General features: G+C 43.2%; 1 protein-coding gene across 1 annotated transcript in view; it reads left to right on the top strand.

The window, feature by feature from the left end:
* The window catches only part of FRAS1 (Fraser extracellular matrix complex subunit 1), a 308,843-nt gene that overhangs the window by 175,808 nt on the left and 106,272 nt on the right, over window positions 1-26,763 (top strand). The window contains exons 32-41 of the mRNA XM_062198919.1: window positions 2,259-2,373; window positions 3,870-4,007; window positions 6,559-6,591; window positions 9,502-9,633; window positions 10,723-10,848; window positions 13,449-13,696; window positions 19,104-19,252; window positions 19,510-19,672; window positions 22,072-22,207; window positions 26,187-26,377. Of these exons, the coding sequence (XP_062054903.1) occupies window positions 2,259-2,373; window positions 3,870-4,007; window positions 6,559-6,591; window positions 9,502-9,633; window positions 10,723-10,848; window positions 13,449-13,696; window positions 19,104-19,252; window positions 19,510-19,672; window positions 22,072-22,207; window positions 26,187-26,377 (1,431 nt within the window). The remainder of the gene's footprint in view (window positions 1-2,258; window positions 2,374-3,869; window positions 4,008-6,558; window positions 6,592-9,501; window positions 9,634-10,722; window positions 10,849-13,448; window positions 13,697-19,103; window positions 19,253-19,509; window positions 19,673-22,071; window positions 22,208-26,186; window positions 26,378-26,763) is intronic.

Below are 26,763 nucleotides of genomic sequence, written 5' to 3'. Positions count from 1 at the left end.
AGCTTTCCGCTGGGTCCTTCAGCCAACTACACTTTTCTTTTAATTGCCCTTTTCTGTGAACTGTCCCCTTATACATGGGGACTTGAGGAGGGAGGCCTGCTTGTGTTTGGTATGGGCCGTGCTTACCAAGGGTGTGCTGAAGCAGAATGAGTGAGAGTGAGAATGAATGTGATGAGTGTGGTGGGGGCCAGGGGAGAGGCAGGTCCTGCAGGGTCTCATACAACACTGGGAGAACTGGCTTTTATTCTGAGTAAAACCAGAGGCCATTGAGAGGATTGGCAGAGCTCTCATACCCTTCCTGAAGGAATGGTGCTGGCTGCTGGGCTGAGATAGACTCTATGGGAGGTGAGAGAGCAAAGGGAGGCCCTGAGCCGTCCACAGGAGAGAACCCTGCTGGGGGGGTGGGGGGGACAGCACTGCTGCATTCTGGATGGAGTCGGCGGTAACGTGGCCGTTATGAAAACCATTATTCTGTGATTTTTTTTTTTTTGGTTGATACGTAAGATATGAAAAAGCATCTCCTGCCATGATTTTTGTGAAGTTTAATCTCTCATTTCTTACTTTGTTTTCTTGTGAAGTAGTGGACATTCAAAATCGCCAATATGAAAATTGATTATACTTTGACGTATTTCAAGCTTGATATTGATTTCTTCAGAGTCAAGTCCTTACTGCCTCTTCCTGTTCTCTATCTTTAGTAGTACAGAGATAGTATCAATAAATTACAAGATAGGGTATCTTTGGTTTTGACTGGAACGTACTTCTCTTTTCCATACTCCTATGTCCATGATCATGCTCTCTTCTATCACTTTGTTGATTTAAGGACATCAGAAATCTCTCATGGTACTCGGAGAGTTTTTAGTGATTTTGATGGTTTTGAGAGTAGAAGGTGACGAGCAGCACTGAGCGTTGCACTGCCCCTGTACTGCGCTGTCCACGTGTCATTGACCACACGTGTGTGCACACATGGATGGGCTGTAAACGCCTGATAGAGTGCATACAGTTAAATTTGTTGCCTTGTTTTATTGCAGCTGAGAGACCAGCTGCTCTTCATAATTCTCATTTTCCTTGCTCGTTACATTCCAGACCTGAGCATGGGCCTGAAATACGACTCGTTCCTAGAGGAGAACTGTCCTAACCTGCAAATGCTGCCTCTCCCCAGCACAAGTATGCCTTGGGGACAATTCAAAGCAACTACAACCTTCAATCTTTCCATGGTTAAAGGGGAGAACACCACACCCTCCTCCGAGATCGGACTGAGCGCTGCTTAAACCTTTCCTAAGTAGGGAATTCCTTCTGAGAGGAGCAGGGCCCACCTCCAGGGCTCAGTGAGAAGAGCTGCTTTGTGACATCATGAAGGCCCCGGGCAAAAAGGCCAGGTTCAGGGCTGTTTTCCCTTTTCTCCTCTCCACACTGTTTTTGCTCCTGTCCCCAACCCACTGTCCAACCTGCCTACGGATGGATTCTGAATCTCGTTGTTTCTCGAGTGTTGCCTCTGTTACTGAGTTGTGGGTATGCACAGGTGAATGGATGGTCAAAGCAGCAAGCTCGTTGACCCTCTGATTAATGTTGCTTGACTGATTAATTGAGTCCTGAAAGCTACAGGGGGAAAAAGCCACATCTGGTTCTTAGCAACAGTAGAATGAGGGCAATGAAATACTAGGGATTTTTATATGTTTTAACACTCTTAAGCCTCTGAATGCTTCTCTTGGTGTTTGAAGCGGGCTCATCGTTAGCCCTTGGAAACCAGAAGGCATCACAGTTCCTTTAGGAAAGCCCAGAACTGGGGTTATGCTCTGTAGAACTACCTAGGGCCAAGACTTAAATCTCTAGCTGGATCCTCATGCATCTTCGCTGAATTCTTCCTCAGCGATTTGAGCTACAGGAGCAGAGACGTGAACCAGCTGTGGGTAGTGATGCCTCATTTTCAAACGTGCTTTGCTGCAGATTCCTCCTAGGGAAAAAGTAATCCTGTTGGGACCCCCATGGCATGCATGGGGCAGGGGAGGGAAACATGGGGCAAGCAAACCTGACAAGGGCTCCATACACCTGACAGATTCTTGAGGCTGGGACAGATCTGCAATGCGAGAGACAGGACAGGGTCCTTCTTTTGAGCTTTTGAGAAGGTCTTTCTAATTGTGACTGATTTCTAAGCCCAGAGAGAATTTGGTTTTGTTTTTTTAATATAAGACTTGTGTTTGCTTCTGAGTTTTGTTTTTACAACACTGTTTTCTATTTCTTTCCTCTTTAATTTTGTTCAGGCACGGGAAGATGGCCTGACCGTCATCCAACCTCATTCCCTCTCCTTTGTTAACTCTGAAAAGCCAAGTGGGAAGATTGTATACAACATTACCCTCCCTCTGCCCCCAAATCAAGGTAAGATGTACCCTCTGTCATCTCTCTAGTTGTTGACCAGTGTGGAAAACCCTGGGGTTTTGTCTGCTTGTATGCATGGAGATGCTTGTAGAAGTTTCAAGGAGGAACAATGAGTCATACCCCCTCGCATCTGTCCTCTGGATTACAGCTAACTGGGAGAGAGTGAGGCACTACGGTCAGACAGATGGAAGTGGATGTGTGAGCCTTGGTGTTGACAGCTGCACTGGAGAGCATGGTGTCAATGGACTGAGCTCTGGACGCTCACTGCTCTGTAGGGTCTCTAGGGCCAGAGCCTGCCCTGATGAGGTTTTGAGGAGGCAAGACCAGGACAAGCATGTGGTCAACTCAAGGTCTTCCCGAGACCCCAAAGGAGGCTGAGCCACATGTATTGAGTTCCCCTCCTGATTGGATGATAAGGCACTCCTCCTCCCCTAGGGGAACAAGGCAGTATAGAACTCCAGGCTGAGGATAGCTGGGCCTCATCCTCAGTTCCCAGCCACTAGATTGCTTCACTCTGGGCTTAACTAGTCAGCCTGTGGCCAGGAGAGGTGTTGCTGCCCTTCCTGGGTAGATCAGCTTCTATTAAAACTGCTGTTTCCACTGCTGAGACTGTCTCCCAAGCCCAGCCACTGCCCTAGATGCAGAGCTCGCCTATGATCAAATTCCCAAAGAGAAGGAAAAGTCTGAGACATAAATTGCAACCCCTTTGATAAAGCCCAAGGAAACAACATCTAAAAGTTATCCCTCCCATTTTCATTCTGTCCAGCAGTGGCTGGATTTTCTCCTCCCCTTGCCAAGCCAGTGATGGAGTTCTCCCAGGCCAGCAGCCTGGACTCTCCTGGAAAATGGCCCCCGGCCCCTCAGCCCCCGGGAAGGAGAGTTAGCTCAACACCGGGTGTCAATGTGCCCTTTGTTCAGGCAGTGAGCAAGATGGGAAAGGTTACCATGGCATCAGTTGTGCACCTGCAGAACTTTGAAATCATGGGCAACTCTGTAGCCCCTGGAGCATTTCTCACAAGCATAGTGACCCTCACAAATGCAGTTCTTAGAATAATCAAGATCCATGTGGCCATCGTCAAAGATGACCTCAGAGTCTAAGGAGTTTCTGAAGGAAAGAGGGCGAATTGAGAAAAATCTCTTTGTGGCTTCAGTAGAAGACAAGTCTGTGCCAGTTTCTCAGGGACCCTGGCTGTTAAATTGAAACTCAGTGAGAGAATCTCATAATCATCTCAGAAAAAAATCTGGTCTAAGGCACATTAGGGGCAGTGGTTAGTAACTTACTGTGGTTTATATTCAGTGCATCCTAGTCAGTTGTCTGTGGGTTTCCCTTCTCTTAAATAGCTAGAAAATAGTCTACCAAGAACAGGCCGAGGCCATTTGCTCTTAAAGGATGAAAGACACCCCCCTGCCCCAACACCACCAGCAGCAGCAGCAGGAGAGGGGGGCGCTGTGGCTCAGGTTACTGGGGACGCTCATGCCAACCTCTTTCTCTGCAGGACTCATCGAGCACCGGGACCAGCCTCAGGTTCCCATCCGGTATTTCACGCAGGAAGATATTAACCAGGGCAAAATCCTGTACCGTCCTCCCGCTGCAGCCCCGCACCTGCAGGAGATCATGGCCTTCTCCTTCGCTGGTAATGCTCTCTCCTCTGCCTGGAGACGCCGGTAACAGATGCCCCCTAACTTTTCCCACGGTCTTATGGACAGTTTGATGATACTGCCTTGCAGCTCTTTTAAATTGCATTGAGACCTGTTGGCTTAGTATGTAGCATGATGTCAAGTGTGTAGTGTGGGCTCAGTTCTGTTCTGTTCTGCTCATTTATTCATGCATGGGTGGAGGCATACTTCCAGTAAGTCTTCTTATGCATGGATTTTCTGCTGTCTGTGTGCCTGTCACTGAGTGAGCTGTTGGAGTTAAAACGGTGAGCAAAAGGAGGCACGGATCTGCTCTTAGCAAGTTTGGGGATCTAGAGAGGAACAGTGTTTGATAAAGAATTCCAGTAATAAGAGTTAAACTGCAGATTTGAGATAAGAGCTCTGGAAAGGAAGAAGAATGTTCAGAATGGCACTAAACCAAACAAGACTGATCGTGAGTGGGGGCTGCCCCAGGAAACTATTGGCAGTGGAGGGGAGGGTGGAAGCCAATGAGGTCAAGTACACGTCTTGAGATGGTCAGAGAGCATTCCTGAAAGAAGTCCATGGGTCCATGTGCAAAGGCCATGGGAAAGAAGGAATATGGCCTTCTGAGAGTTTAAAAACATCTGAGCATACAGTATTGAGGGTCAAGCATAGTTAGGGATGAGCCTGGTGGGAGACAGAGGCCAGAGGAAGCCGTTAAGGATTTCTGCTTTCTTTTTCTTTTTTTAATATTTATGTATTTGAAAGGCAGAGTTAGAGAGATTAGGAGAGACAAAAGGAGAGGTCTTCCATCTGCTAGATACAACAGGCAGAGCTAGGCCAAGCTAAAGCTCAGAGTCAAGAGCTTCTTCTAGGTCTCTCACACAGGTGCAGGGACCCAAGCACTTGGCCCATCTTCTGCTGCTTTCCTGGGTGCATTATCAGAAAGTTGGCTTGGAAGCAGAGTAGCTGGGACTATAATCAGCACCCATATGGGATGCCAGCCATTGCAGGTGGTGGCTTAACCTGCTACTCCGCAAAGCCAGCCCCAGGATTTGTGTTTTCATCCCCAGAACACGAGGAGCCAGTTGAGGAAGCTATTTAAGATAACATTTCCTAAGGAACTCTGTGGTGGTATCAATGGCCTTGGGGGTGTGGGTTGGGGGAGTCCAATGAAGAAGGCTCTATAGTACCTCAGGACATGTGTCATGGAGGGATGGAAAATGCACATGAAAACCAGGATTTGACGGAAGACAGCCTTTTAGAGGAAGACTGAACAGAAAAACAATACCTTATCATTAAAGCTCCCGTGAACCCTTCTGCCAAGCCAGGAAGGCCTTCTTTCCTTATCTCTTCCCTTAATGCCGCAACCAAAGCTGTGACCAGAGAGCAGGGTTTTGAGCTCCTACCCCTAACTATTTTCTATGCCTTCAAAAATCCTAGAGCTTGTTTCTTTGTGATCTTGGACATACCATATAACATGAATGTAGGGTATTATTTTTATACAGAAGAACGTCACAAAGATTTTTGGAAAAGTGGTCTGAAAAGATAAGTTTACTTCGGTGAAAGAATTTGAAAACTCTGCATTTTGTTCTAAAACATATTTTCCATGAACTTTTTGGAGACTCCTGTATATGAGATTTCAATTATTTTTTTTTTGCACCAAAGTAAACTTACCATTTAATTCCACTTTCCACAAACTTTTTGAAATACCTTTATGTGATGTTTGTTCACACAGAACATTTGGACATTTCTTATGGTAATTTGGACATGTGTTAAATAATTTAAAGTTCTTTTCAGATTATGGTAAATTATGAAATGATATTTGCTTTTATTTAACATAAGGACAACTGTCCAGAAAATGGTTAACTTCTTGATTAGATTGAAAATGTCTAAGGGCAAGAATCCGCCTCTTCTCTACAGAGTGCCCCCAATGTTTAGTAACTGGGTTAATAGCCCACGGAAATGTTCATGGTTCTCTAAGCTCTACTTTACAAGAAACTCAGGATATCTTGGGATTAGAGAGAAAGAAAGCATGTCAGCCATGGTTGAAGTCATTTCCTTCCAAACCTTACTCGCCGGAGTTCTCAGAGCCTCTTTGGAGAGAGAATCCTGTCGTTTGTAAGCTATGGGATAAATGCCATGAGATAAATCTCTCCCACAGTCACAGTGTGTAAATCAGTGTCCCTGGCATCACTCAAGTCTACAATGGAATTGACCCACCAGAGAGCCCTGTCACTGATATACAGCATCACCCACATTCACCGATTTGTAGGGTTTTATGTACTGATAAAATGGGATCAGAATGAATGCGTTATAAATCATTCCAGCTGCTATGATATAAATTTTTTCCACTGTGTGCTTCTCTTTGCAACTTAAAAATTAATGCTGGTGCCATTAAATTCAACATAACATTAGCAAATGATCTGGTGATCTTTCCTTAAGCCAGAATCATTTAGAGTAAAATATTCTTTACTTTCCTAACCTCTGACCCATATTTCCTGTCTGTCTTATCTATCTCTGATTCCAACATATTTAATATACTGATTTTCTCTCTTGCTCTTCCAGGCCTGCCAGAGTCAGTAAAGTTTCATTTCACAGGTAAAGTCTTTAATATTAACCTTATTAGAAAATGGAATTTTTCCCCCTTTATCAGTCCTTTCTTTCTCTATGCCTTGCTGTTGGAGAGAAAAGTGTATGTTAGAGCGTGAGTTGGGAAGCTTCTTGTGAAGACCTCAGCTTCTTAGATGTAGTTCACAGTGCAGCAGAAGCTGTCAGCAAAAGCAGAGGCAAGTTTGGTGTCTATGTGTGAACACTCTAGGGAGAAGCTTTCTTGTTAGGGTAGAGTGAGGATGCTTGACCATAATTAGCGTCCTCACAGAGATGTATAGATAGTACTGACTACTGCATTGTAATCAACCAGCCCTATGTCCTGCTCCATATCCTATAGGAAAAAAGCTTTAGTGGGACAGAAAATTGACTCCATCAAACTCCCAGCCCTTTCTCCTTTCTGAGAATTAAAAATCATACTTGAATCAACAGTAAGTTCCAGAATGGTGCCAACTGTTGATCTCAGCCCTTTTATCTCAGCTTATTTCTAGTAACAGTCCACTACATAATTCATATAATCAGCAATAATGTATAATACCTTTTTATACTTTACAAAACAATTTATGATAAAAGTTGTCTAACTTAATCCTTATGACAGTATTGCAAGGACAGATATTATTTTAAGCATTTTAAAGCTGGAGATACTGAAAACCATAAAAAGTCAATAATCTTCCAGGTCTCCACCCCTGACAAACTTTGTGGAACCAAGATTTTAATACAAGTTTCTGTCTTTGAGTATGGCATAGTTGGCTTAGTCCGCGCGCGTGTGTGTGTGTGCGTGTATGTGTGTTGGTCGTGAAAAACAGGTGTCATTGTACCATGCCCTAACTTTTGCCTGGAAGTTTAAGTAGGTGAAGAGCTCATAATTAGTTTCTCTAGAACCTTAAATAAAATGATCCTTAAATGTATTACACAGTGAAGAGAATGGACCTTGAGCTGACCTTAAATTATCTTGCTTCTACCCAAGGTCAAGTTTCCTTTTCTCTTTTTCCTAAGGAGTAAAGCTTTGGGAATCTGGTAAGAAGAAAACCAATTCCTCTGGAAGAGTTTTGTGAGAGAGAGAATTTATAATTGGGCAGATAATGAATCAAGGCAGCCGCACCCCAGCCCTGATGTTAACCCATAAGATGAGGGAGAACAGCTCCTTTTGGGTCAGCTCCCATGAGCAGGAAAGCTGATGTGCCTGAACTGGTTGGCTTCAGGACAAGCACAGACGCTCTGCACAGTGGTTCTGAGCATGAGGCCAATGGGGCCCACAGGAGCCATTTAACTCAAAGAGGCACTCTGTTTCTCAGAGAAATCAGAAATGTTGCTCAAAGAGGGTGTGAGACGTATCACTGCTAATATTTTAATTGTAAATGTTTATGTTTGTTTACCAAATGCCTCCCCCAAGTGCTAAATCTTCTTGTTTTACTGTGTATACCGGGAGACGGATTTCTTCCGTTTGCTTTCAGAGGCAAGGAGGTGGCCTGGTTACACTGAGAAGCTGTTGTGATATTAACAAAGCTTTTTCATCAAGTTCTAGGGACTTTTCTTATCTCCTCTGTAAAGTAAGGATGTTGAGGGCCTCCTGACCTTTGTTTACAAATAAAACCCATGTAAAATGTAGAAAAGCAAATAAAATTGCATTGTGCAATTATTTATTTTTATTTAACATAGAGGTCTTAACTTAGATTCAAGGAGCCTCAGAGAATCCTGAATCCACTGAAATACATGGAAAAGCTTGTCCACCAACCCCCAAAAGTAAAGAATAATCTGTCCCTGTTTTTGATGATCCAGCGAGGAAATTGAACATAAACAAAGATGCAGTAGCAATGACTTCAACACTTGACTGAGTGACCAAACCCATTATGCCTGCATTCTCACACGCACAGTGTCTCCCCTGCTCCTTGGGAGCTGTTTCTGGACTCTGTAGGACGTGGAGTGTACCTTATGAAACCGAGCCATACCTTTAGATCTGTCACAAGTCAAAGACAAAGCTAAAACCTGAATGGAATCTGTAGCAGGAGTCTCTGAGCAATTTTTGGCTATTAAGCAATTGATTGGCTTAAGAAGAGATCAGATTCCTATGACTTGTCACTAAGTCCAAAAGAAAGCGAGGAAGGCAACCCAGTTTCACATAACCACCCCACAGGTATATCATAAGCATATCGGACACTTAACATGGTTAACAGTATGGTTCTTGCAATAGTTACTACAGATAAAAACAGCAATGGGCTGGTGTTGTAGCCATCTCGCCAAATCAGGCTTTTAGAAGAAGACATGAGAAAGTATCTACTTTCATTTCTCTAAGATCTGATCCGTGTGCTCTCGGGTGTCAGGTAGTCCAGGGAGATAAAACATTAAGGTCATTGTTTTGTTGATGGGGCGTTTTCTATTTTTGGCATTATGTATAATGATCAAGGAAAAATGTGGCTGCTTCCTTCCAAACAAAGGCTGTATAAGACATTTGCCTGGGTGGTTTTGTCTTTTAATAAAAGTCTTTTCTAATAGACGCAGCCATGTCATCTCTAAAAGAGAGCTCATTAAGCAGAATATTTATCTGGAGTACTGGGAGAATAAATTGAATGAAAAAAATCTCCATAAATAAAAGCCTATTCCAGCCTTGTCTCAAGAGTACATAAGTTGTGTGTCTTCTTTTTCCACGAACAGTCATCAAAATCATCTTGTGAAAGTGGCTTCTTAGAATGATTGTGTTCTTAGGGTCTTTACCCTTGCTGATGTCTATAGGAATAGTTTTATTAGAAGAGCTCGCAGTATCTTCCTTGTTTGCCAACTTTTTCCATTGGTAAGCATCTCTTCAAAATATTAAGGTCACAAGTTTGTCGAGACACCATGAAGCTGAGCAGACTCCACAGTATTTGCATGTGTGAGCCTCTGTGTTGTGTTTATACCTTCTAGTTTCGGATGGAGAGCACACAGGTCCGGAGCTGGTCCTCACCATTCACTTACTTCGCACTGATCGGCAGCCTCCCGTCTTCCAGGTCACGGCTCCCCTGCTTCGGGTCAGCCCAGGAGGCAGCACTTCTCTAGGTAGGAACCATGGCTTTGGAAACGGTGCTGTATTTCTACAGTAGTCTCTCTTCAAGCCTCTGGAGGCTTGGCAGACAGCAGTGACCACCTCTCAAATGTCTTTCCATCCGTGTCTTCCTCCTGCCATTTCCACACCTGTACAAGCAGCACAGAGAGAAGCGAACGAACCCTCTGGAGCCACCACTCAGCAGTGGCACACAACCCAGGACTTATTTTCCAGCCTCTAGGAGTTTGATTTGTGGCCCATCCCTAAAGTATAAGGTAACAGAGAGCAGGAAGGACGAGAGGGACGTGGTTTTGAGTAGCTGCTCTTGTTTTCTATTCAGAAAGTGAAAAATAATAGAAGTGACAGACGACAGTGACCTTCAGAAGCTGTGAAGTGGGCGACTTGGCCCAGCTATTTCGTGCATCATTTTATTTACTTATTAGCATACTGACCCCTGCTCACTTTCGTGATGGCCGCAGCAACCCTCTTTAAATTTGACTCCTGTGAATTCAGAAAAATATAAAGGGGAGAAACGATGACAGTTAAACACAGGCTGTGGGAATATTTTCTGGAAAACAATCGACCCCAGCTAGCAGGGGTTGATTGACCTGTGGGCAGCCTTTACGTGTGCCCTCATGTGTGCCAGGGGGAGGAAGGGCTACAGATCCAGAAAACCTGTAAGTGAACTTTGGGAAAGATCCACTTGCAACTTGGGTGTTGACCGCAAGGACACTTCAAAAGGTTCGTGGAAAGATGAAATTAAAAGATAAGCTTATCTTGATGCAAAACATTCTTGAAATCTGCACCTTTTTCATAATATGCATTTTCCATGAACTCTTTGAAGACCCTTCATATTTATTTCAAAGATGTTTTTTGCACCAGAATTGAACTTTCCCTTAAATTCCATCTTTCCATGAGCCTGTTGAAGTATGGTCCCATACTATCTGTTTTCATCCTGTGCTTGATTGGAGTTCAAAAGCACCGTGTGATGACTCCCGGGTTACTCACAGCCTGGCTTGCAGCCTGGCCTGTGGCTTTAAAGGGCGGAGTCTCTGGTTGCCAAGGAACCCTGGTTCTCACTCTGTTTTACTCTGTTGCTGCAGGGCTTCGGTCGGTGGTGGGAGCTGCTGAGACCGCAGCTGAAGACCTCTTCTTCGAGCTCCGGAGGCCTCCCGCGCATGGGGTGCTCCTTAAGCACACAGCTGAGTTCCAGGGGCCCATGGCCACAGGTAGCTGCACGCGGGGTCACTGACCTGCTTGTGTGTGTCTCAGACAGGAAGGCAGGTGTCTTTCTGAGCAAACTAGGAGAGATGCTGCCTTTCGTGTTGACCTCACTGCCTGGGTATTTACTTCAGACCTTTTTCCTCTGCCTGCTCCTGCCTTCCAACCCCTTCCTGCCCCCATCCCCACCTCAAAACCCGTGAAGCTCTTTCCTCACATTCTAGGTGAAATTGGTTGCTTACTTCCAGAACTTGGAGTAAATGCATGGGAAAAAAAGCCATTAGAGATGTCAGCTGTCACTTTCCTTCACTGTGTTCATGAAAAGGCATTTGTTGGTCTTAAGTTGTTTTTAAGATTTATTTGAAAGAGTTAGAAAGAGGAGAGAGAGAGAGAGCACACGCTTCTATCTGCTGGTTCACTCCCCAAATGGCCACAACAGGCAAGGCTGGGCCAAGCCATAGCAAGGAACCAGGAGCTCCTTCTGTTTCCTGTTTGTGTAGAGGGGCCCAAGGACCTGGGCCGTCTTCCCAGGTGCATTAGCAGGGAGCTGTATCTGAAGTAAAGCAGCTGGGACTCGAACCGGTGCCCATATGGGACAAGGGCCCTGCAGATGATGGGTTTATCAGCTGTACCACAGTGCCAGCCCCTATTAGTATTAATTTGATATATGAAACTTATAAGAATTTTTAGCATCATGGCTCTGTTAGCATTGGCTACATTGATCTTTGAAAAGAAAAAGCTGAGTACGTTTCTGAAGTATTATCTAAGCAGTGTAGCAGTGTTGTGATGTGACCAGCTTTCCAAAATATTTATTGTGTTCTCTCTGATTAATAAAAAAAAAAAGGATGTAGATTATTTAGGAAGCACAGAAAAGCAGAAAGAACACAACTCAATCTAACTTCTGAATAGTGAACCCTTGTGTATCAGAGTGAATATTTGCGCTTTCAAAGTAGTCTCCCCAGAATGCTGTGTCGTAGTCCAGCAATCTGTACTTTCACAAAGCCTTTGTAAGAATCCTTTTACAGATTTACTAATGCATTCTTCAGAACATCCCTGCTGGGACAAATTGTTGTCCTTGAAGGAGAATGAATTTTTCACAGCAACTCATGGGCATGTAGGAGTCACATAGGTAGACTTTACAAAATTGACCGAACAAAAGAACCACCATTATAATAGATTTATAGGATCCCAAGGGAACTATTTTAAGAGCATAATAGTCTTTGCTCATTTTTTTTAGCATTACAGTTAGCCTACATTTGTGTAATATAAAAAATCTAAAGATGTTTATAAAAAGTTTTATTTTTTTAGGCATAATACTACTACCACCATAGAGCACAGTAGCACAGTGTTGAAAGAGAAAATTGAGAACGACTATGTAGAATATTAATTCTTCTATCCCATTTCATTCTTTCTATCCATTACTGGAGTCAACAATTTATTGAAAAATGGAGTTGAATGTAACATCCAAGAAGAGCAGTTTCTCAACTGTGTTTTTGCCATCATTAAGGCTCATGGCACCAAAGAGGCATTTGTTAAAAAAGAATTCCATGAACAAACAAATTTGAAAAGGTTTATTATTTGTGTATTAGAGATTCTAAAATTTGAATAAATCCTACAGTTTAAAAATTTTTAATTTAAAATTTTACTTAATCCCATTTTCTCCAAACTTATGTGAAATGCCACATTTCACATAATACTTTTCTAATCTATTATGTATTAATACTCTAGACTACACAGCACAGCCTGGGTTTCTAACTTCAAGTATATTTTTCAGTTTTTAATTTCAAAAAAAACTCTTGCATTTCTCCCTCTTACAGGTTTATCAGGTGTAATTTATTTTCTTAAGTTTTTCAAAGATTTTTTTCAGTATCAAGATTATATTCCAGAGGCCAGAATAGAGGCATAGTGGGTCAAGTCACCACTTTTAATGCCTCCATCCCAAATTGGAGGGCCAATTCTAGTCTCAGCAGGTCTGCTTCCAATGCAGCTCCCTCCTAGTGCACCTGGGAAGGCGGCAGCAAATGAGCCCAATACTTGGGCCCCTACACCCACATGGGAGACCTGGATGGAGCTCCTGGCTTCAGCCTGGCCCAGCCCCTTCCATTATGGCCGTTTGGAAAATGAACCAGCAGATGGAAGGTCTCTTTCTCATTCTGTGTCTGTCTGTCTGTCTGTCTCTCTCTCTCTCTCTCACTCTCATCACTATGCCTTTCAAATTTAAAAATTAAACACTAGATTCCAAAAGAGCTCTCATAAAAAATAGAAGATTGTTCTTTGTTTCTCTAGAAGTAGGAATAAAGAATGGATTTTGTAGAGGTATATTTTAGCTCAATAGGACTAAGAACTTAAACCTTAGAGCTATCTCAGGAGGAATTAGCTGCCTCGTTGCAGTCAGCCTCCCATCCCAGGAAGTGCAGATCAGGCTACCTCACTCTTCCTGGAGAGTGGTGTAAAGAGAAACCTGTGTTGGTGGGTTATGATGAGCTTATCATTCCCAACGTGGATGATTCTGTACATACTTTGAAACCCTGAGAACCAAGATGCCATACAAGTGAAAAGTATTATTTCCAGAAGCCACCGGTTTTGTGATTTGTTTTGTTCTTGGAAGGTGACACTTTCACTCAGGAGGAAATGGAGAAAAATGCTGTGCAGTACGTGCACGATGGCTCCTCCGCCCAGGAAGACAGCATGGAGATCTCAGTCACAGATGGCCTCGCAGCCATGACGTTGGAAGTGAGAGTGGAGGTGTCACCGTCTGAGGCCCGAAGACCTCAGCTGGCTGCGGCTTCCTCTCTGAGCATCACCGTTGCTAGTCAACGAACAGCCGTGATCACCAGGGCGCACCTTGCGTACATGGTAAGCTATGACACCTGCTCTTCCTGTTCTTGGTGGCCCCTCCAGCTGGGTTGACTAGAGGGCAGTTCTAGGTCTGAATACTCAGGGCAGCAGGGAGATGGCCGTGTGTCCCCATCTTCCCTACAGTTTGGCCTTTAGAGGCAGTCACACTGTTGATTCTGGCCTCTCCCAGCATCTTGGGAGCCTGGAATTGAATGAACACGGTGTGATGGAACACAGTGAGGATTTGTAGGGGTGGGTATTTGTCGACCAGAAACAACCCCACGTGCCCATTGTCTAAGTGCCATTTATAATATTTCCAATAGGAATTTAGGGGAAAGAGCATTCTGGGAGAATTTGCTGGTCAATGACTAGCGGATGAAAGTGTCTCATAGTCCCCTAAGACAAATCCCGCTTTTCATCAGCACCCTCTTTGGCACTGCTTTCTTCAGATTGCCTAGGCAGAATCCCTGGCTCCTCCCCTACCTCATGCCCCAGGAGAAGCACTGTGGGTAGGGAACCAGGAGGAGACTCTGAGCACTGGAGTCTCTTCTCCCATCTGGCTCTGCCTTGGGAAGTGATCCTAGGTGACGAAAGTCATCTTTCTTTGATTCTACCTCTGGAGCTAAGGATAATAAGTAATTTTATTTTGCAGTTACAGATATTGTAAACAGGTATGTATTCTCTGTGTAAATAAAACAACCGGTAGTTTTTACAGTGCCTTGAAAGGAAGAGTAATTATCTGAATGGTAATCATGCTTAGTGTTGAATTTTTCTCAGTAACATTAAAATTTCAACCAATGACCATTTCCCCCCTTCCTTTCTTTTAGCACTATGTAGTTTTAAGCAACCTTTTTCTAGGCTTTCACTTTAAAATCCGGTCCTGAACTGTAGCATTTGAGATAAAGAATCAGCCTGGGAACAATTGCTTTTATACAGAATTTTCCCTCAAATTGTCTTTTTTTTAAATTATGAGAAACTGAGTTTCACCTTGATTTTTCTCGTGAGTCTACTCAAGTTTCAGAATAACTTTGATTTTTTTTAATTCACAAATGATTTTTACCATAGGTTATGGTCTTTGAATCTTATGAAACTCATGAATTCATAAAAATGTATGAATTCAGGTTCAATCAATAGATCACCGAGGCCTGAAAAATGTGTGACAGACCAAAATAGCACTCTAGGAGCAGTTCCTAGCCATTAACTGCATATTATAAGCTGCATATCAAAATGTAAGCCCATTGGCGACTGAACATGTATTTGCAGAAATTGATTGAATGTGAATTTACCCACCAGAGCAGAAAGACTCCAAAAGAACTATTTAGCCTGCTAAAAGCATAGCATATATTTTAAAGACTTAGCTATATTATATGCTAACTTTCTCTGAGGGTTGTGAAAGAATTTTATACTTACTGTCACAGGAGAATTTTTTCAGATATGCATAGTTACTGAGTTTTCATGAACATTCAGAGGAGCTGGGAAAGCCAAGTGCAATCCGAGTCTCCAATGGGGCAGGGCACAGAGGGTACACAGGGACAGGAGCAGGTGAGTCTGGTCTCAGTATCTTTAAGGGGAAGACAGTGATAGGATCTGGGAAGAAACAAAAGACAAAATGAGATTCTTCCTGCTTTGCTTCTTAACAGTGTTTTATAAACACTGTTTGCTATGCATGGCAGGGAAACAAGCCTGGGAGAGAGCATGGGTGCTGGGGTAGCACGGATGGGTTTTAACTAACCTCAGCACTTACTGCCACAAGGAACCTTGACAACTGTTTCAACTCTCTAGGCCTCAATTTTCTTGTCTGTAATATGGAGGGGGAAAGGAGGAGAGGAAAAATACAATTAATTTTAAGAAGTTAATAGCATCTCTATGAATCAACCAAAAATAAAATAATGAAATAATGCAAAACTATGATAACACAACATCATTACATATCACCTGTCTAGGAATAAATGTAAAATAAAAAAGTGTGACTTCTAGAGATCGATGCTATGATTGGTTATGTGGAAAATTCAAAAGACTCTCTTGACAAGATACTGGAAATAAAGGGAAAATTTGCCAAGAGGCCAGACATAAGGTCAACAAACAGCAATGGCCTTGGTATTCATAAGCAAAAAAATTAGCCAATAAATAAAAATAAAAAGATGATACCATTTAAAATAGTATTACAGAAAATCATGTCCCATGGACTACATCTAACAACAGCAGGCAGTACTTCACAGGGAATATTATACACTTAAGTGACAAGCACCAAACTTCTGAGATTTACATATTCATGTGTTGAAATATTTAATATTGAAAAAATATCAATTCTCCCATAAAAGGACCTTTCAATCCAGTTCACTTACAGTCAAAACCCAGTTGGTAAACTATCTCTAAAATACATAAGAACAAAGGGCTACAATTTTTCAAAAGCATAATCAGAGGGCAGGATGATTTGCCCTACCAGGTATCAGGATTTAGTATAAACCCATAGTGTTTGAAACAGTGTAACACAAGAGTATGGTTGACAGTCTAAAACCGACCCAATAGGGCATGCTAATAGAAAAACAGGGAAGCCAGATCAGTGACAACAGAGGAGCCGCTTCTAACATGGAACTGCACCAAGTGATCGTTCGCAGGTTGACTAAAGCATCTGTAGCATTCCTACAGAGCCCACACAGATACCAACCCCACGTGGATCAAGGTCAAGGTCATAAGTAAAAGGGTACAGTCATCTTTAGGATGTATGTAAGTATTTTCGTGGTGTTAGGAAAGGGAATACTTTATTAAACTAGAAACCAGTGCTAACGATAAAAAGAAAGATTAAAAAATTTGACTATCTTAATATTAAACTTACATTCATCAAAATAATAAAAGCAGAAAGCAGGCGTGTTACAAATAAAAAAAGCTATTTGCAGCACATATGAAGGTACTTCAAAAAGTTCTTGGAAAATTAAATTAAAAGATAAGTTTATTTTCATGCAAAAAAGTTAAAATTGCATATCCAAGGAAGGTTCCAAAGTTCACTGAATGTGCACATTTTGAAAAAAACTATGCATGGAGCTTAAAGTTTTTGCACTGAAATAAACTTTTCATTCCATTTCCCATAAACTTTTTGAAGCACCCTTATAGAAACAAAAATTGCAAAAAAAAATGTAAAGAATGCCTACAGATCAAGGAGAAAAAGATAATCCAATAGAAAAACAAGCAAGAGACATGAATGGGGATTTCACAGAAGAGGAGTCCATATGGTCCATCAACTGTGGAAGGATCCTTGCCTATGCTATTGCTCAGGGAAAGCGCATGAAGTCTTTACCATTTTATAACTAGTGTTGGAGAGGAAATGAATCTACAGGAAATTTTTTTTTTCTTTGCTTGTGGGTGTTTAAACTGGGTCAACCGCTTTGGGAAAGAACTTGGCATTGTCTTCTGAGGATGAACAGTCATACACCCAGCCATTCTATGGCTAGATTCCTGCCCAAGAGAGACTTCCACATATACACTAAGAACATGCATGAGAATGTTTACTGCAGTACTATTCGTAATAGTGAAAATATTGAACAAGCCAAGTGTCTGTCAACAAGATAAGAGATAACCTATGGTATATTTACTCTGTGGAATATTAGCCTCATGGTAGGTAAATTACAGATATAAACAATAATAAGGATAGATCTTCAGCAGTCTGCTGTTGAGGAAAAAGAAAAAGAAATCCCCCAAGAGAAGTCTAACTCTACTTTTGTTAAGTTTATGTAAAATGCCAAAATATAATTTGCAGTAATATATCAAATTATATTAAGAGATTCAACGAAATGAAAAACAAGATTCATGGTGATGGCAGTCCCAGGGACAGAATGAAGGAAAAGCACATTAACTAAGTATTTGTTATCAAAATTCTTGCCTTGTATTGAATGATGGGTTAATGACTATATACGTGGTTCAAGGAAAATACAAATATGAATCAATGCCAAAGGAATAAGAAAGAGAGAAGACCAGTTGCATGAGAGCCAGGTCTATTTCTTATATACTTTTATATGCCCACGATATCTTGGAGATCCTAAAATGGTGATTTTCTTTAAATTAGGACAGGGTATTTTCATGGGGAAAAATGTGTCTAACAGATTTCCCACTTTTTTACCCCCAATAATCATTTGAGATCTGAAAGAAGATAGATTTGTTTGACATAAAATAATCATTTATTTGCCAAATGTGCCAGTGTGGAATTTAGAAGCTATTCATGCTAATCAGGGGCCAGGAACTCTGTCCCTCCCAGAAGATAAAACCATCAAACTCAGATGGCTTTTGAAACTCGGGCTCGGAGGGCGCTCACAGTTATACTAGGAAATACTCTTTTGGAAGTCTGCATGTTGTATTTGGTAACTCACGTGGAGAAATAGAGAAACTTGAAAAGAATATGCATTTAGGGGACATTTTCTGAAGTCCTGCAGCTTCAATGACTTTTAGTTCCCTCTTGCCAGTGTCAAGTGATGTGAGGAAATTCTGTGATCTTGCTTTGTGACTCCACACACATCAAAGGGCCCTTGGGGATAATGGAAGCAGACTGAAGACTACTATCCCTAGCCTGCCGTGGGCGTTCCTGATCCAGTTACCTCTCCTAACTCTCTGGCATCGCCGTGCAAACCCACATTTGAACATATGGCTAACTGTGCAACATTCATTTTCTCCGTTGCTGTGGAAAAGTGTAGAGTACCCCCAGGATCACAATCCAGTGCTCCAAAAGATGGATGACTCAGGGAAACTTTCCAAGACATTGCCTGCCTTGTAGATATTTCCAAAAATATTCTTGAAGAAAGAGGAAATTGTCCATTAAAATGCTCAGTAGAAACACAGAAAGTCAATTTTATTTCTCAATAAATAACACAGGAGGCAGCTCAGCTATAGTTTCAGTCCTGATAGAATGGAATCCCTAAGACTTCATGAATTCTTTTGTGAATTCCACATTTATACATATTAAAATGAGTCATTGACTGAACGAAATGACTTCTTTCTGTTTCACAGAATTTTACCATTGGGTGGTGTATCAGGTGTTCCAGGGGCACCTTACTTGTTTCTGAATCTCAGGAAGAATGCTGTATTTCTGTGTATGAATGAGTTAACAATTGACTGGGTTTGTTCTTCACTAGATGTTTGGTAAAAATACCAAATCACATAACCGAGTATGGTGACTATAGTAACAATAGGTCCCACACCTCAAGGGCATTTCCCCACTGCTGTCTTGAGCTGTTCTTGGAGGCAGACATGATGAGGGGAGTGTTTTGGAGGAATACATACTGGCATTTTCATGCAGTCTGCAATGGTGTTACTTTATGACAAAGGGAAAGGGACTTTTCTACTTCACAGAGAAGGAAGCCCCTGTGGACGCTTTGGTACTGGAAGTATTTATTCCTACTATGTGCATTCATGTCTTAACGCGTATTTGCCTCCCTAGGATGATTCTTCGCCTGATTCTGAGATCTGGATTCAGTTACATTCTCTGCCCACATATGGCTCTCTCTTAAAAACCTCAGGATCTGAGGTGGAGGAACTCTCAGAGGCTTCCAATTTCACAATGGAAGACATCAACAATAAGAACATCAGGTACACTGCCACTTTGTGGTATTTGACAGGACTTTTTTAAAAAACTGTGTTAAGATATTTAAGCAACTGGTTGCACCTGCTTAAGAGAATATATTGTTTCTGGCCCCATTCCTCCTTTTCATTTTTTTAATGAACAATTGTTTAAATTTATATGAGGTGAACACATTGCATGTATTTCATATTAAAGATGTAGGCACCCATTCTCCCTGGCTTGCTGGTGCGGCTCATTGCTGTGGTTCTTCTTCTGGCCTTCACAGGTACTCGGCTGTGTTTGAGACAGATGGCCGTCTGGTTACTGACAGCTTCCAGTTTTCCGTGTCTGATGCAGACCACAACCATCTGGACAATCAGATGTTCACCATCCTGATCACTCCTGCTGAGAATCCACCCCCAGTCATTGCTTTTGCTGACCTCATCACGGTAAAAGCTTTTGCCTAACTTGGCTGCCAGGTTCTTCCTCCAGGCTATCTAGGCAATGGTATCAAGATACTATGGTTGGCCGGCGCCACGGCTCAATAGGCTAATCCTCCGCCTGCCACGCTGGCACCCCGGGTTCTAGTCCCAGTCGGAGCACCGGATTCTGTCCCGGTTGCTCCTCTTCCAGTCCAGCTCTCTGCTGTGGCCCAGGAAGGCAGTGGAGGATGGCCCAAGTGCTTGGGCCCTGCATCCACATGGGAGACCAAGAGAAGCACCTGGCTCCTGGCTTCAGGTCAGCGTGGTGCGCCAGCCGCAGCAGCCATTGTGGAGTGAACCAACAGAAAAGGAAGACCTTTCTCTCTGTCTCTCTCTCTCACTGTCCAGTCTGCCTGTCAAAAAAAAAAAAAAAAAAAAAAAAAAAGTGTGGCTCCAAACATAGATTTTTCAAAAAGTATAAAAATAAGTATATGCAGAGATGAAGTCATTATAGCCACATTATTTAGTCAACAAAGACTTATGTGGTAGACACTATGCTAGACTTTGTTAGTATATATTTCTTCTATAATTTGAGAGGCAGGGGCCTGCCCTTGTGGCCTAGTGAGCTAAGGAGCCACCTGCAATACTGGCATCTCCTAATAGAGTACCAGTTCAAGTCCCAGCTGCTCCACTTTCAATCCAGCTCCCTGCTAATGTGCCTGGGAAATCAGCGGCGGATGGCCCAAGTGCTTGTATCCCTGCCTCTCATGCAACAAGACCCAGATGGAGTTCCTGGCTTCTGCCTTCCGTCTGGACCAGCCCTAGCCATTGCGGAGAGTGAACCAGTGAATGGAAGATATCTCCATCCCACCCCCCAGTCACTCTCCCCTTCAAAAAAAAAAATAATCTGAGAGATAGAGAAATGGAGAACTCCCATTTGCTGGTTCACTCCCCAAATGCCTACAGTGGGTCCCAGCTGGAACTGAAGTCGGAAGCCATGAACTCAATCAGGTCTAACAAGTGGGTCCTAGGAATCTCATCACTTGGGTTGTTACTTACCAGATACCTCCCAGGGTCTACACTGGCCTGAAGCAGGAGTGAGGAAAGGAGCCAGATGTCGAATCCAGTGTGTAGAAGTAGAATTATAATGTGTCTTTGAAGAATTTATAAGCTAGTACTGATTGACAGTAACTAAGACATGGACAGTGCCCCCCAAACACTCTTTAATTCAAACCAATACTTATCACTATAAACAATATTGACAGGATATTGAGGAGGGGGTGGATAATATAGTATATCTTGATCATTGACGCTACCTAGACATGAGTTCAGGTGCCAATAACTGGCTGACTTTGGACCCAAGGATTTAATCTTTCTTAGCTATAGTCTCTTCTTTAAAATACTAATATTCCTACTACATAAAGGATTTCTTTGAGTTAAAAAAAATAGCACAAAACCCCTAGCACAATACCTGGTGCATGGGATGGATTCCATAAAAGTTCATTGATTTTTTTCTTCTTCCTGCTCTTCATACACACCATACACTAAAATTCCAAGCATTTTTCAGGCTTTGGCAGGCAGCTGAATATACATGAAACTCTGAGCTATTTCTACATGGTTCTGCTATGCCACTGATTTTTCCATTTCCACACCTTACAAAAGCCACTTACGCTGTCACCCTTCCCAGACTCAGGGCGACAGTCTGCTTAGTCACTTCCAGACCTTACTACAGTTAGCCAACAGTTGTCCTGAGTGAAATAACTTGACCGCTTCCAGCAGGCCAGTGATAAATACCAGGCACTGCTTGCAGAGTTAGCGTATGAAATAGAACCCTCAGGGAAAAAGGTAGTTTGAGCGACTGCTTTTACTTAGATGGATTTATTGCCCTCTTTGATGTTAGGATAAGCCCTCGCTTTCAGGTGTGGTGACTCCTTTCTTCCCATGTCCTCGTGTAAATGTGCACTATAAAGGAGTGGGTGGGACTTTCATTCTCTGGGTGGGAATGCTGTGTTGGACAGTCACCTTGCCAGTGTCCACAGGAGGACTGGATCTGTCATTCTCGAGCTGTGGGCTTTTGAATGTTGATGGGGAGGCAAGGCAGCATCCTGCCGTGCACCTGCAGTGAGGTGGCTGATTGGAATGGGCCGGAGCTGCTTTATAAGCAGATCCATCATTGAATGAAGCACAGCTTTGAAGGGAGACACGGAAGTCATCGTGCCTGAGTGTAGCTTGCAGAGGCACTGAAAGATTGCGGGGCTTCCGCAGCACGCACATTCCTCATCTCGTACATGGAGTGGAGGATCTGCCTCCTACAGAAGTGGAACTCGTGCCTGAAGGTCATGCAGGCGGCACTTTGCAACCCAGGTCTGTTTTACTGCCATTCTGTGCGACCGCCCAAGGACTCCCTGTGTTCTTTTCTCTCCTAGGTTGAGGAGGGAGGGAGAGCCCCCCTCTCATTTCACCATTTCTTTGCCACTGATGATCAGGATAACCTCCAAGGAGATGCTGTCATTAAACTAAGTGCCTTGCCCAAATACGGCTGCATCGAGAACACCGGCACAGGTACCAGCCGGGGCTTGGCTGTTCCATTATTCAGGAGCTGGGGAGACAGGAGGGTGGGGGAAGGTCTTTGGGTCTGAATAGACCTGGAGATGGGAAACCATGGAGGAAAGGAACCATTTCAAAGAAATGGAAAGGGGTGGGGAGGGGAGGAAGGAAGGGAGGAAGGGTTTCACTCATTCAACAAAAATGTACCCTGTGTTTTCTGTGTACTGTGCACTTTTTAAAGCACTAGGGATATATCAGTAAACAAAACAGACAACAATATTTAGCTTTATGGTTGCTTAGATCCTGGCTTTGGGAGTAGAGGACGCATAAATAAAAGATTCAATACTTGGGAAACTTTCTCAGATAGTAGAAGGTAAATAACTGCTATGGAAAAAAAATAGAGCCGGGTAAGGAGGGGCCAGCAAGGGGGTGGAGGGGCTTGTGGCTCACACTCAGAACTGAGTGTCAGGGAAATACAATTCCTGCCCCATGCTGAGGCAGCTGCAGTTTACCTGAACCACAGCTTGTGCCTGAGCTCCTTCGATGGAAATGACGTGAGTTGAAAAGTCTGTCTGTCGCTGTGTGCTAAGCCATGGCCCACATGAACATCCAGGGCCTGGCAGACCGCCGAGGGCTCGACCCCTGCCACCACACGGGAGACCCGGATGGAGTTCCAGGCTCCTGGCTTTTGCCTGGCACAACCCTAGCTGTTGTGGGCATTTGTGGAGCAAACCAACTGGTGGAAGATCGTTCTCTCTCCCTCCCTGTCTCTCTCTGTACCTCTGCCTATCAAATAAATAAAATAGATCTTTTTTTAAAAAAAAAAAAAAAAAGAAAGAAAAGAAAAGTCTGTCTGTGACACCCTCTTCAGCAACCCCCCTCCTCCTGGTGGACCCCCCGGTGAGAATCGCAGGAAAGAGAGGCAAGAAGGTATAGATGGTCCCCAGCCCCCTGAGACCTGCTGTGACTGGCAGTTGAGACAGCTCATGGCAGATCCCTGTGCTGCCCCTCTGCAGTGAGAGCCCTGAGCGCCAGCACATGGCTCTGATTGGCGTGCAGCTAGCAGCTCCCACGGAGGTGCTGTGGACTGCAGGTGTCTGGCCAGCATACTGCCTAGGAATTGCACCTGATTACTGCAAACTCATTTAGCTGTGGTCATGTTCTGCTGTAGAAAGCCTTGAGTCTTCCCTATCTTATCTTTCAGTGTGCACTCAGGTTTGATGGTCAGGTATTAGGTTTGTTTCAACAAACACATGTGCTATATCTGGTGGATATAAAGATGAATAAGACACAGAACCTGCCTCACTCGAGTGGAGATGTGAATGAAGACAGAGAAATTACAGTAAATGACAAATGCCAAGCCAGATAAAGGAGCAAAGTGCTAACAGAGTACATAGAAGAAAGCAATTACTTTTGCCTAGGAAGGCAGAAAAATCTGAGGAAGTCCTTGGAGTTGGCGTGGGCAGAGGAAGAGCATGGGCAAAGTGGGAAATCACAAAAGAGTGTTTGCCCCCAGCCTTCTCTTCTCCCTGTGTGGCTTCAATTTTTTTTTATTTTATTTTTTTTGACTGGCAGAGTGGACAGTGAGAGAGAGAGAGAGAGAGAGAGAAAGAAAGGTCTTCCTTTGCCATTGGTTCACACCTCAATGGCCGCTGCGGCCGGCGCACCGCGCTGATCCGAAGGCAGGAGCCAGGTGCTTCTCCTAGTCTCCCATGGGGTGCAGGGCCCAAGCACTTGGGCTATCCTCCACTGCACTCCTGAGCCACAGCAGAGAGCTGGCCTGGAAGAGGGGCAACCGGGACAGAATCCGGTGCCCCGACTGGGACTAGAACCTGGTGTGCTGGCGCCGCAAGGTGGAGGATTAGCCTATTGAGCCTCAGCGCCGGCCATGGCTTCATTTTTATTAAGCCTTCATAACACAGTTTCATGCTAATGTGAAGTGTGTGCAGGGGCACAGATGCACCAGGCAGAGAGGTGTCCCACGGCCCCGGAAGGCAGCTCTCCAGTGAGCCTCAGGCTCTCTGAAAAGTGGTTCTCAAACTTTTGTGTGTATAAGAATCACCCAGAGGGCTTATGAAAACACGATGACCTGGGCAGCAATCTCAGGGGTCCTGTTTTAGGAGATAGATGTGGTCTGTGAATTTGCATTCCTCACCAGCTTGCCCATGCCACTACTGCTGGCCCAAGGACCACACCCAATAACGTTGGTATAAACCTAAAAGCAAGGAAAAGGCATTAGGCATCAGGGGCAAAGCAACTGTGCTAAGGTGCATCAGCAAGGGACCCCACCCTTTGCTCCATGGGAGACACCGTTTTGCCTCTTTTTAGAGCTGAGTCCATTTTCTGCACATGAAACCAGTTACTTACCATCAGAGTCCAGCTATTCAGAACATCTTCTAAAAATCTGGTAGAAGAGCACTTTTGCTTTTAACCAACAAAAGAGAAGAAACAGAATGACTGGATTTGCAAGTAGGCAACCTAATGACATGGACGCTGCATTCACTGAGGCACAAGTAGGACAGGACCGCCTCCGTTACCTCTGAGAGCAGCTCAGTGGGTGGTGGGTGATCCTGATGATATTAAGTTATACATAGGCCATTTCTTCTTTAAGAAGGCAGGAAAGCACATTGATAAGAATGATATACACTAAAAAAAAACAAAAAAAAAACACAGAAGGTGTGGAAGAGTGTGGTGCTTACAGCTGCAGGGACAGATTTACTTGTTGAATAACTTGTTTTCCAATGATTTAAAATGAAGTGTTGTTATATTTGTGTGTATTTTTAGGCCTCATTTACTGAGGTTCTTTTTGTCTCTAAGAAGCTCCATTTCCCCTATTGATAGTGATCAGTGGAAGGAGAAAGTAAAAATTGAAAGAAGTTTAGCATTTCCTTCTGAAAACTGAACTCTATGTCCCAGGGATTACAGGGTCACTGGCCACTTAGATCTCTCTATGCTTCTGGTGTCCAAAGGAATCCGATCTGAGGGATAAAGAAAACCCATGCCATTGAAAAAAAATGTTAAACTCTTCTTTATAATAAATTGTTAATAAAACACTTTCATTCCAAATATTTCTGTTGTGATGTCAACAAATGTGACACTGTCTACAATTCAGTAGTTAATGGTCTTTTAATTTATGATCTATTCTTTGTAAAGGATCATGGAGAAGGGAGAGAAAAGCTTTCAGATTGGATAGCTACACTTTGTTGTTATATACTCAGAGAATGTTGGAGGACACAAAGATTTCCTTTATCTCCTCTCCCTAGAAGAAAATTGTAGAAACAATTTAACATCAGTTAGAGAGACTCAGATTGGAATCAAGTAAAAGACAAAACATCCATCAATTCAACACTGCTATATCTTCGTGTTGCCTCTGAATGGTACCCAAGCATGTCTGGGCCTGCATGTGTCCGGAGCACCACATTAGTCCTGGTGCACTACCCCACAGGCTGGGCTATGACCCATGTAGACCTTTGCTTAAGGAACTGGGAGATAAAATGAAAACATGCTGGAGGAGAGGTGTCCTAGATAAAAAGGTGCACAGGTCACCTTGTGCTGTGTGAAGGAAGAATGTTACCCTTGCAGGACGGTCCCCGTAGAGTATCTTTGAAATTGGCTGGAGCTTAAGTAGAATTCTTACCTGTTGTGTTCTTACTTGCCCCGAGACATATGATATCAAAAGATTCCTTTCCAAAAACGCACTGATTCTGTGCTGCATAAAATAAGATTCCGAATGCTTTCCTAATTCTATATTAGCTGATTCTCTGGGTGATCACAGGATAGATAGATCCATTTGAAGAAGAAAAACAGGCAGTGTAGAAACTGGGACCTGGCTCCCATTCTTCCAGTTCTGGTTTGGCACTTTTCCCATTCTCCTAGGTGTATTCTCAGACACAGTAGGTTCATCTCATTGAGAATGATGTTGTATTTCCTAGTTCATCCGAACAAGCAAGAACTGATGGATCGAGGTAAAAGTTCTCTCTTGATTTTCATGTAGGTGATCGTTTTGGCCCAGGAACTACCAGTGACCTAGAGGCATCGTTCCCTATCCAAGATGTCTTGGAAAATTCCATTTACTATTTCCAGAGTGTTCATGAAAGCATTGAGCCAACCCATGATATTTTTAGTTTTTATGTGAGTGATGGAACCAGTCGTTCAGAAACTCACAGCATCAACATCACCATTGAGGTAAAGACTTTGGCAGTTGGAGAAGTTGAACTTTTGACCACAATACTCTGCTCTTAGAGAGCTTTCTTTATGCAGACTCCAAAGAAGATTGGATTTGACCTTCAATTTTAAAGATCAGTATTAAAATATAACCTTGACCTTCAGGAAACCTACAGAGTTAAGATTGGCATTTGGGAAGGTCTGAGTTGGAAATCTGAATTTCCATTTCAGAGTAAAATGTATCCTTTCTGTGTGAAAATAGTTTGTGAAAGTCAGACAGAGAAGCTTTGCCAGTCACGTCTTGAGATCAAAACTAACATGCCTATTTTTCTCTACAATTACTGTGCTTGGTTCTGCATGCATACTTGCCTTTTCTTATATTTTTAATGCATTTATTAAGTTAATTG

The sequence above is a fragment of the Lepus europaeus genome, chromosome 8, assembly GCF_033115175.1.
Source record: "Lepus europaeus isolate LE1 chromosome 8, mLepTim1.pri, whole genome shotgun sequence".
Lineage (NCBI taxonomy): Eukaryota > Metazoa > Chordata > Mammalia > Lagomorpha > Leporidae > Lepus > Lepus europaeus.
Note: the sequence above shows the minus strand (reverse complement) of the source record. Positions and strands in the feature narration are given on the sequence as shown.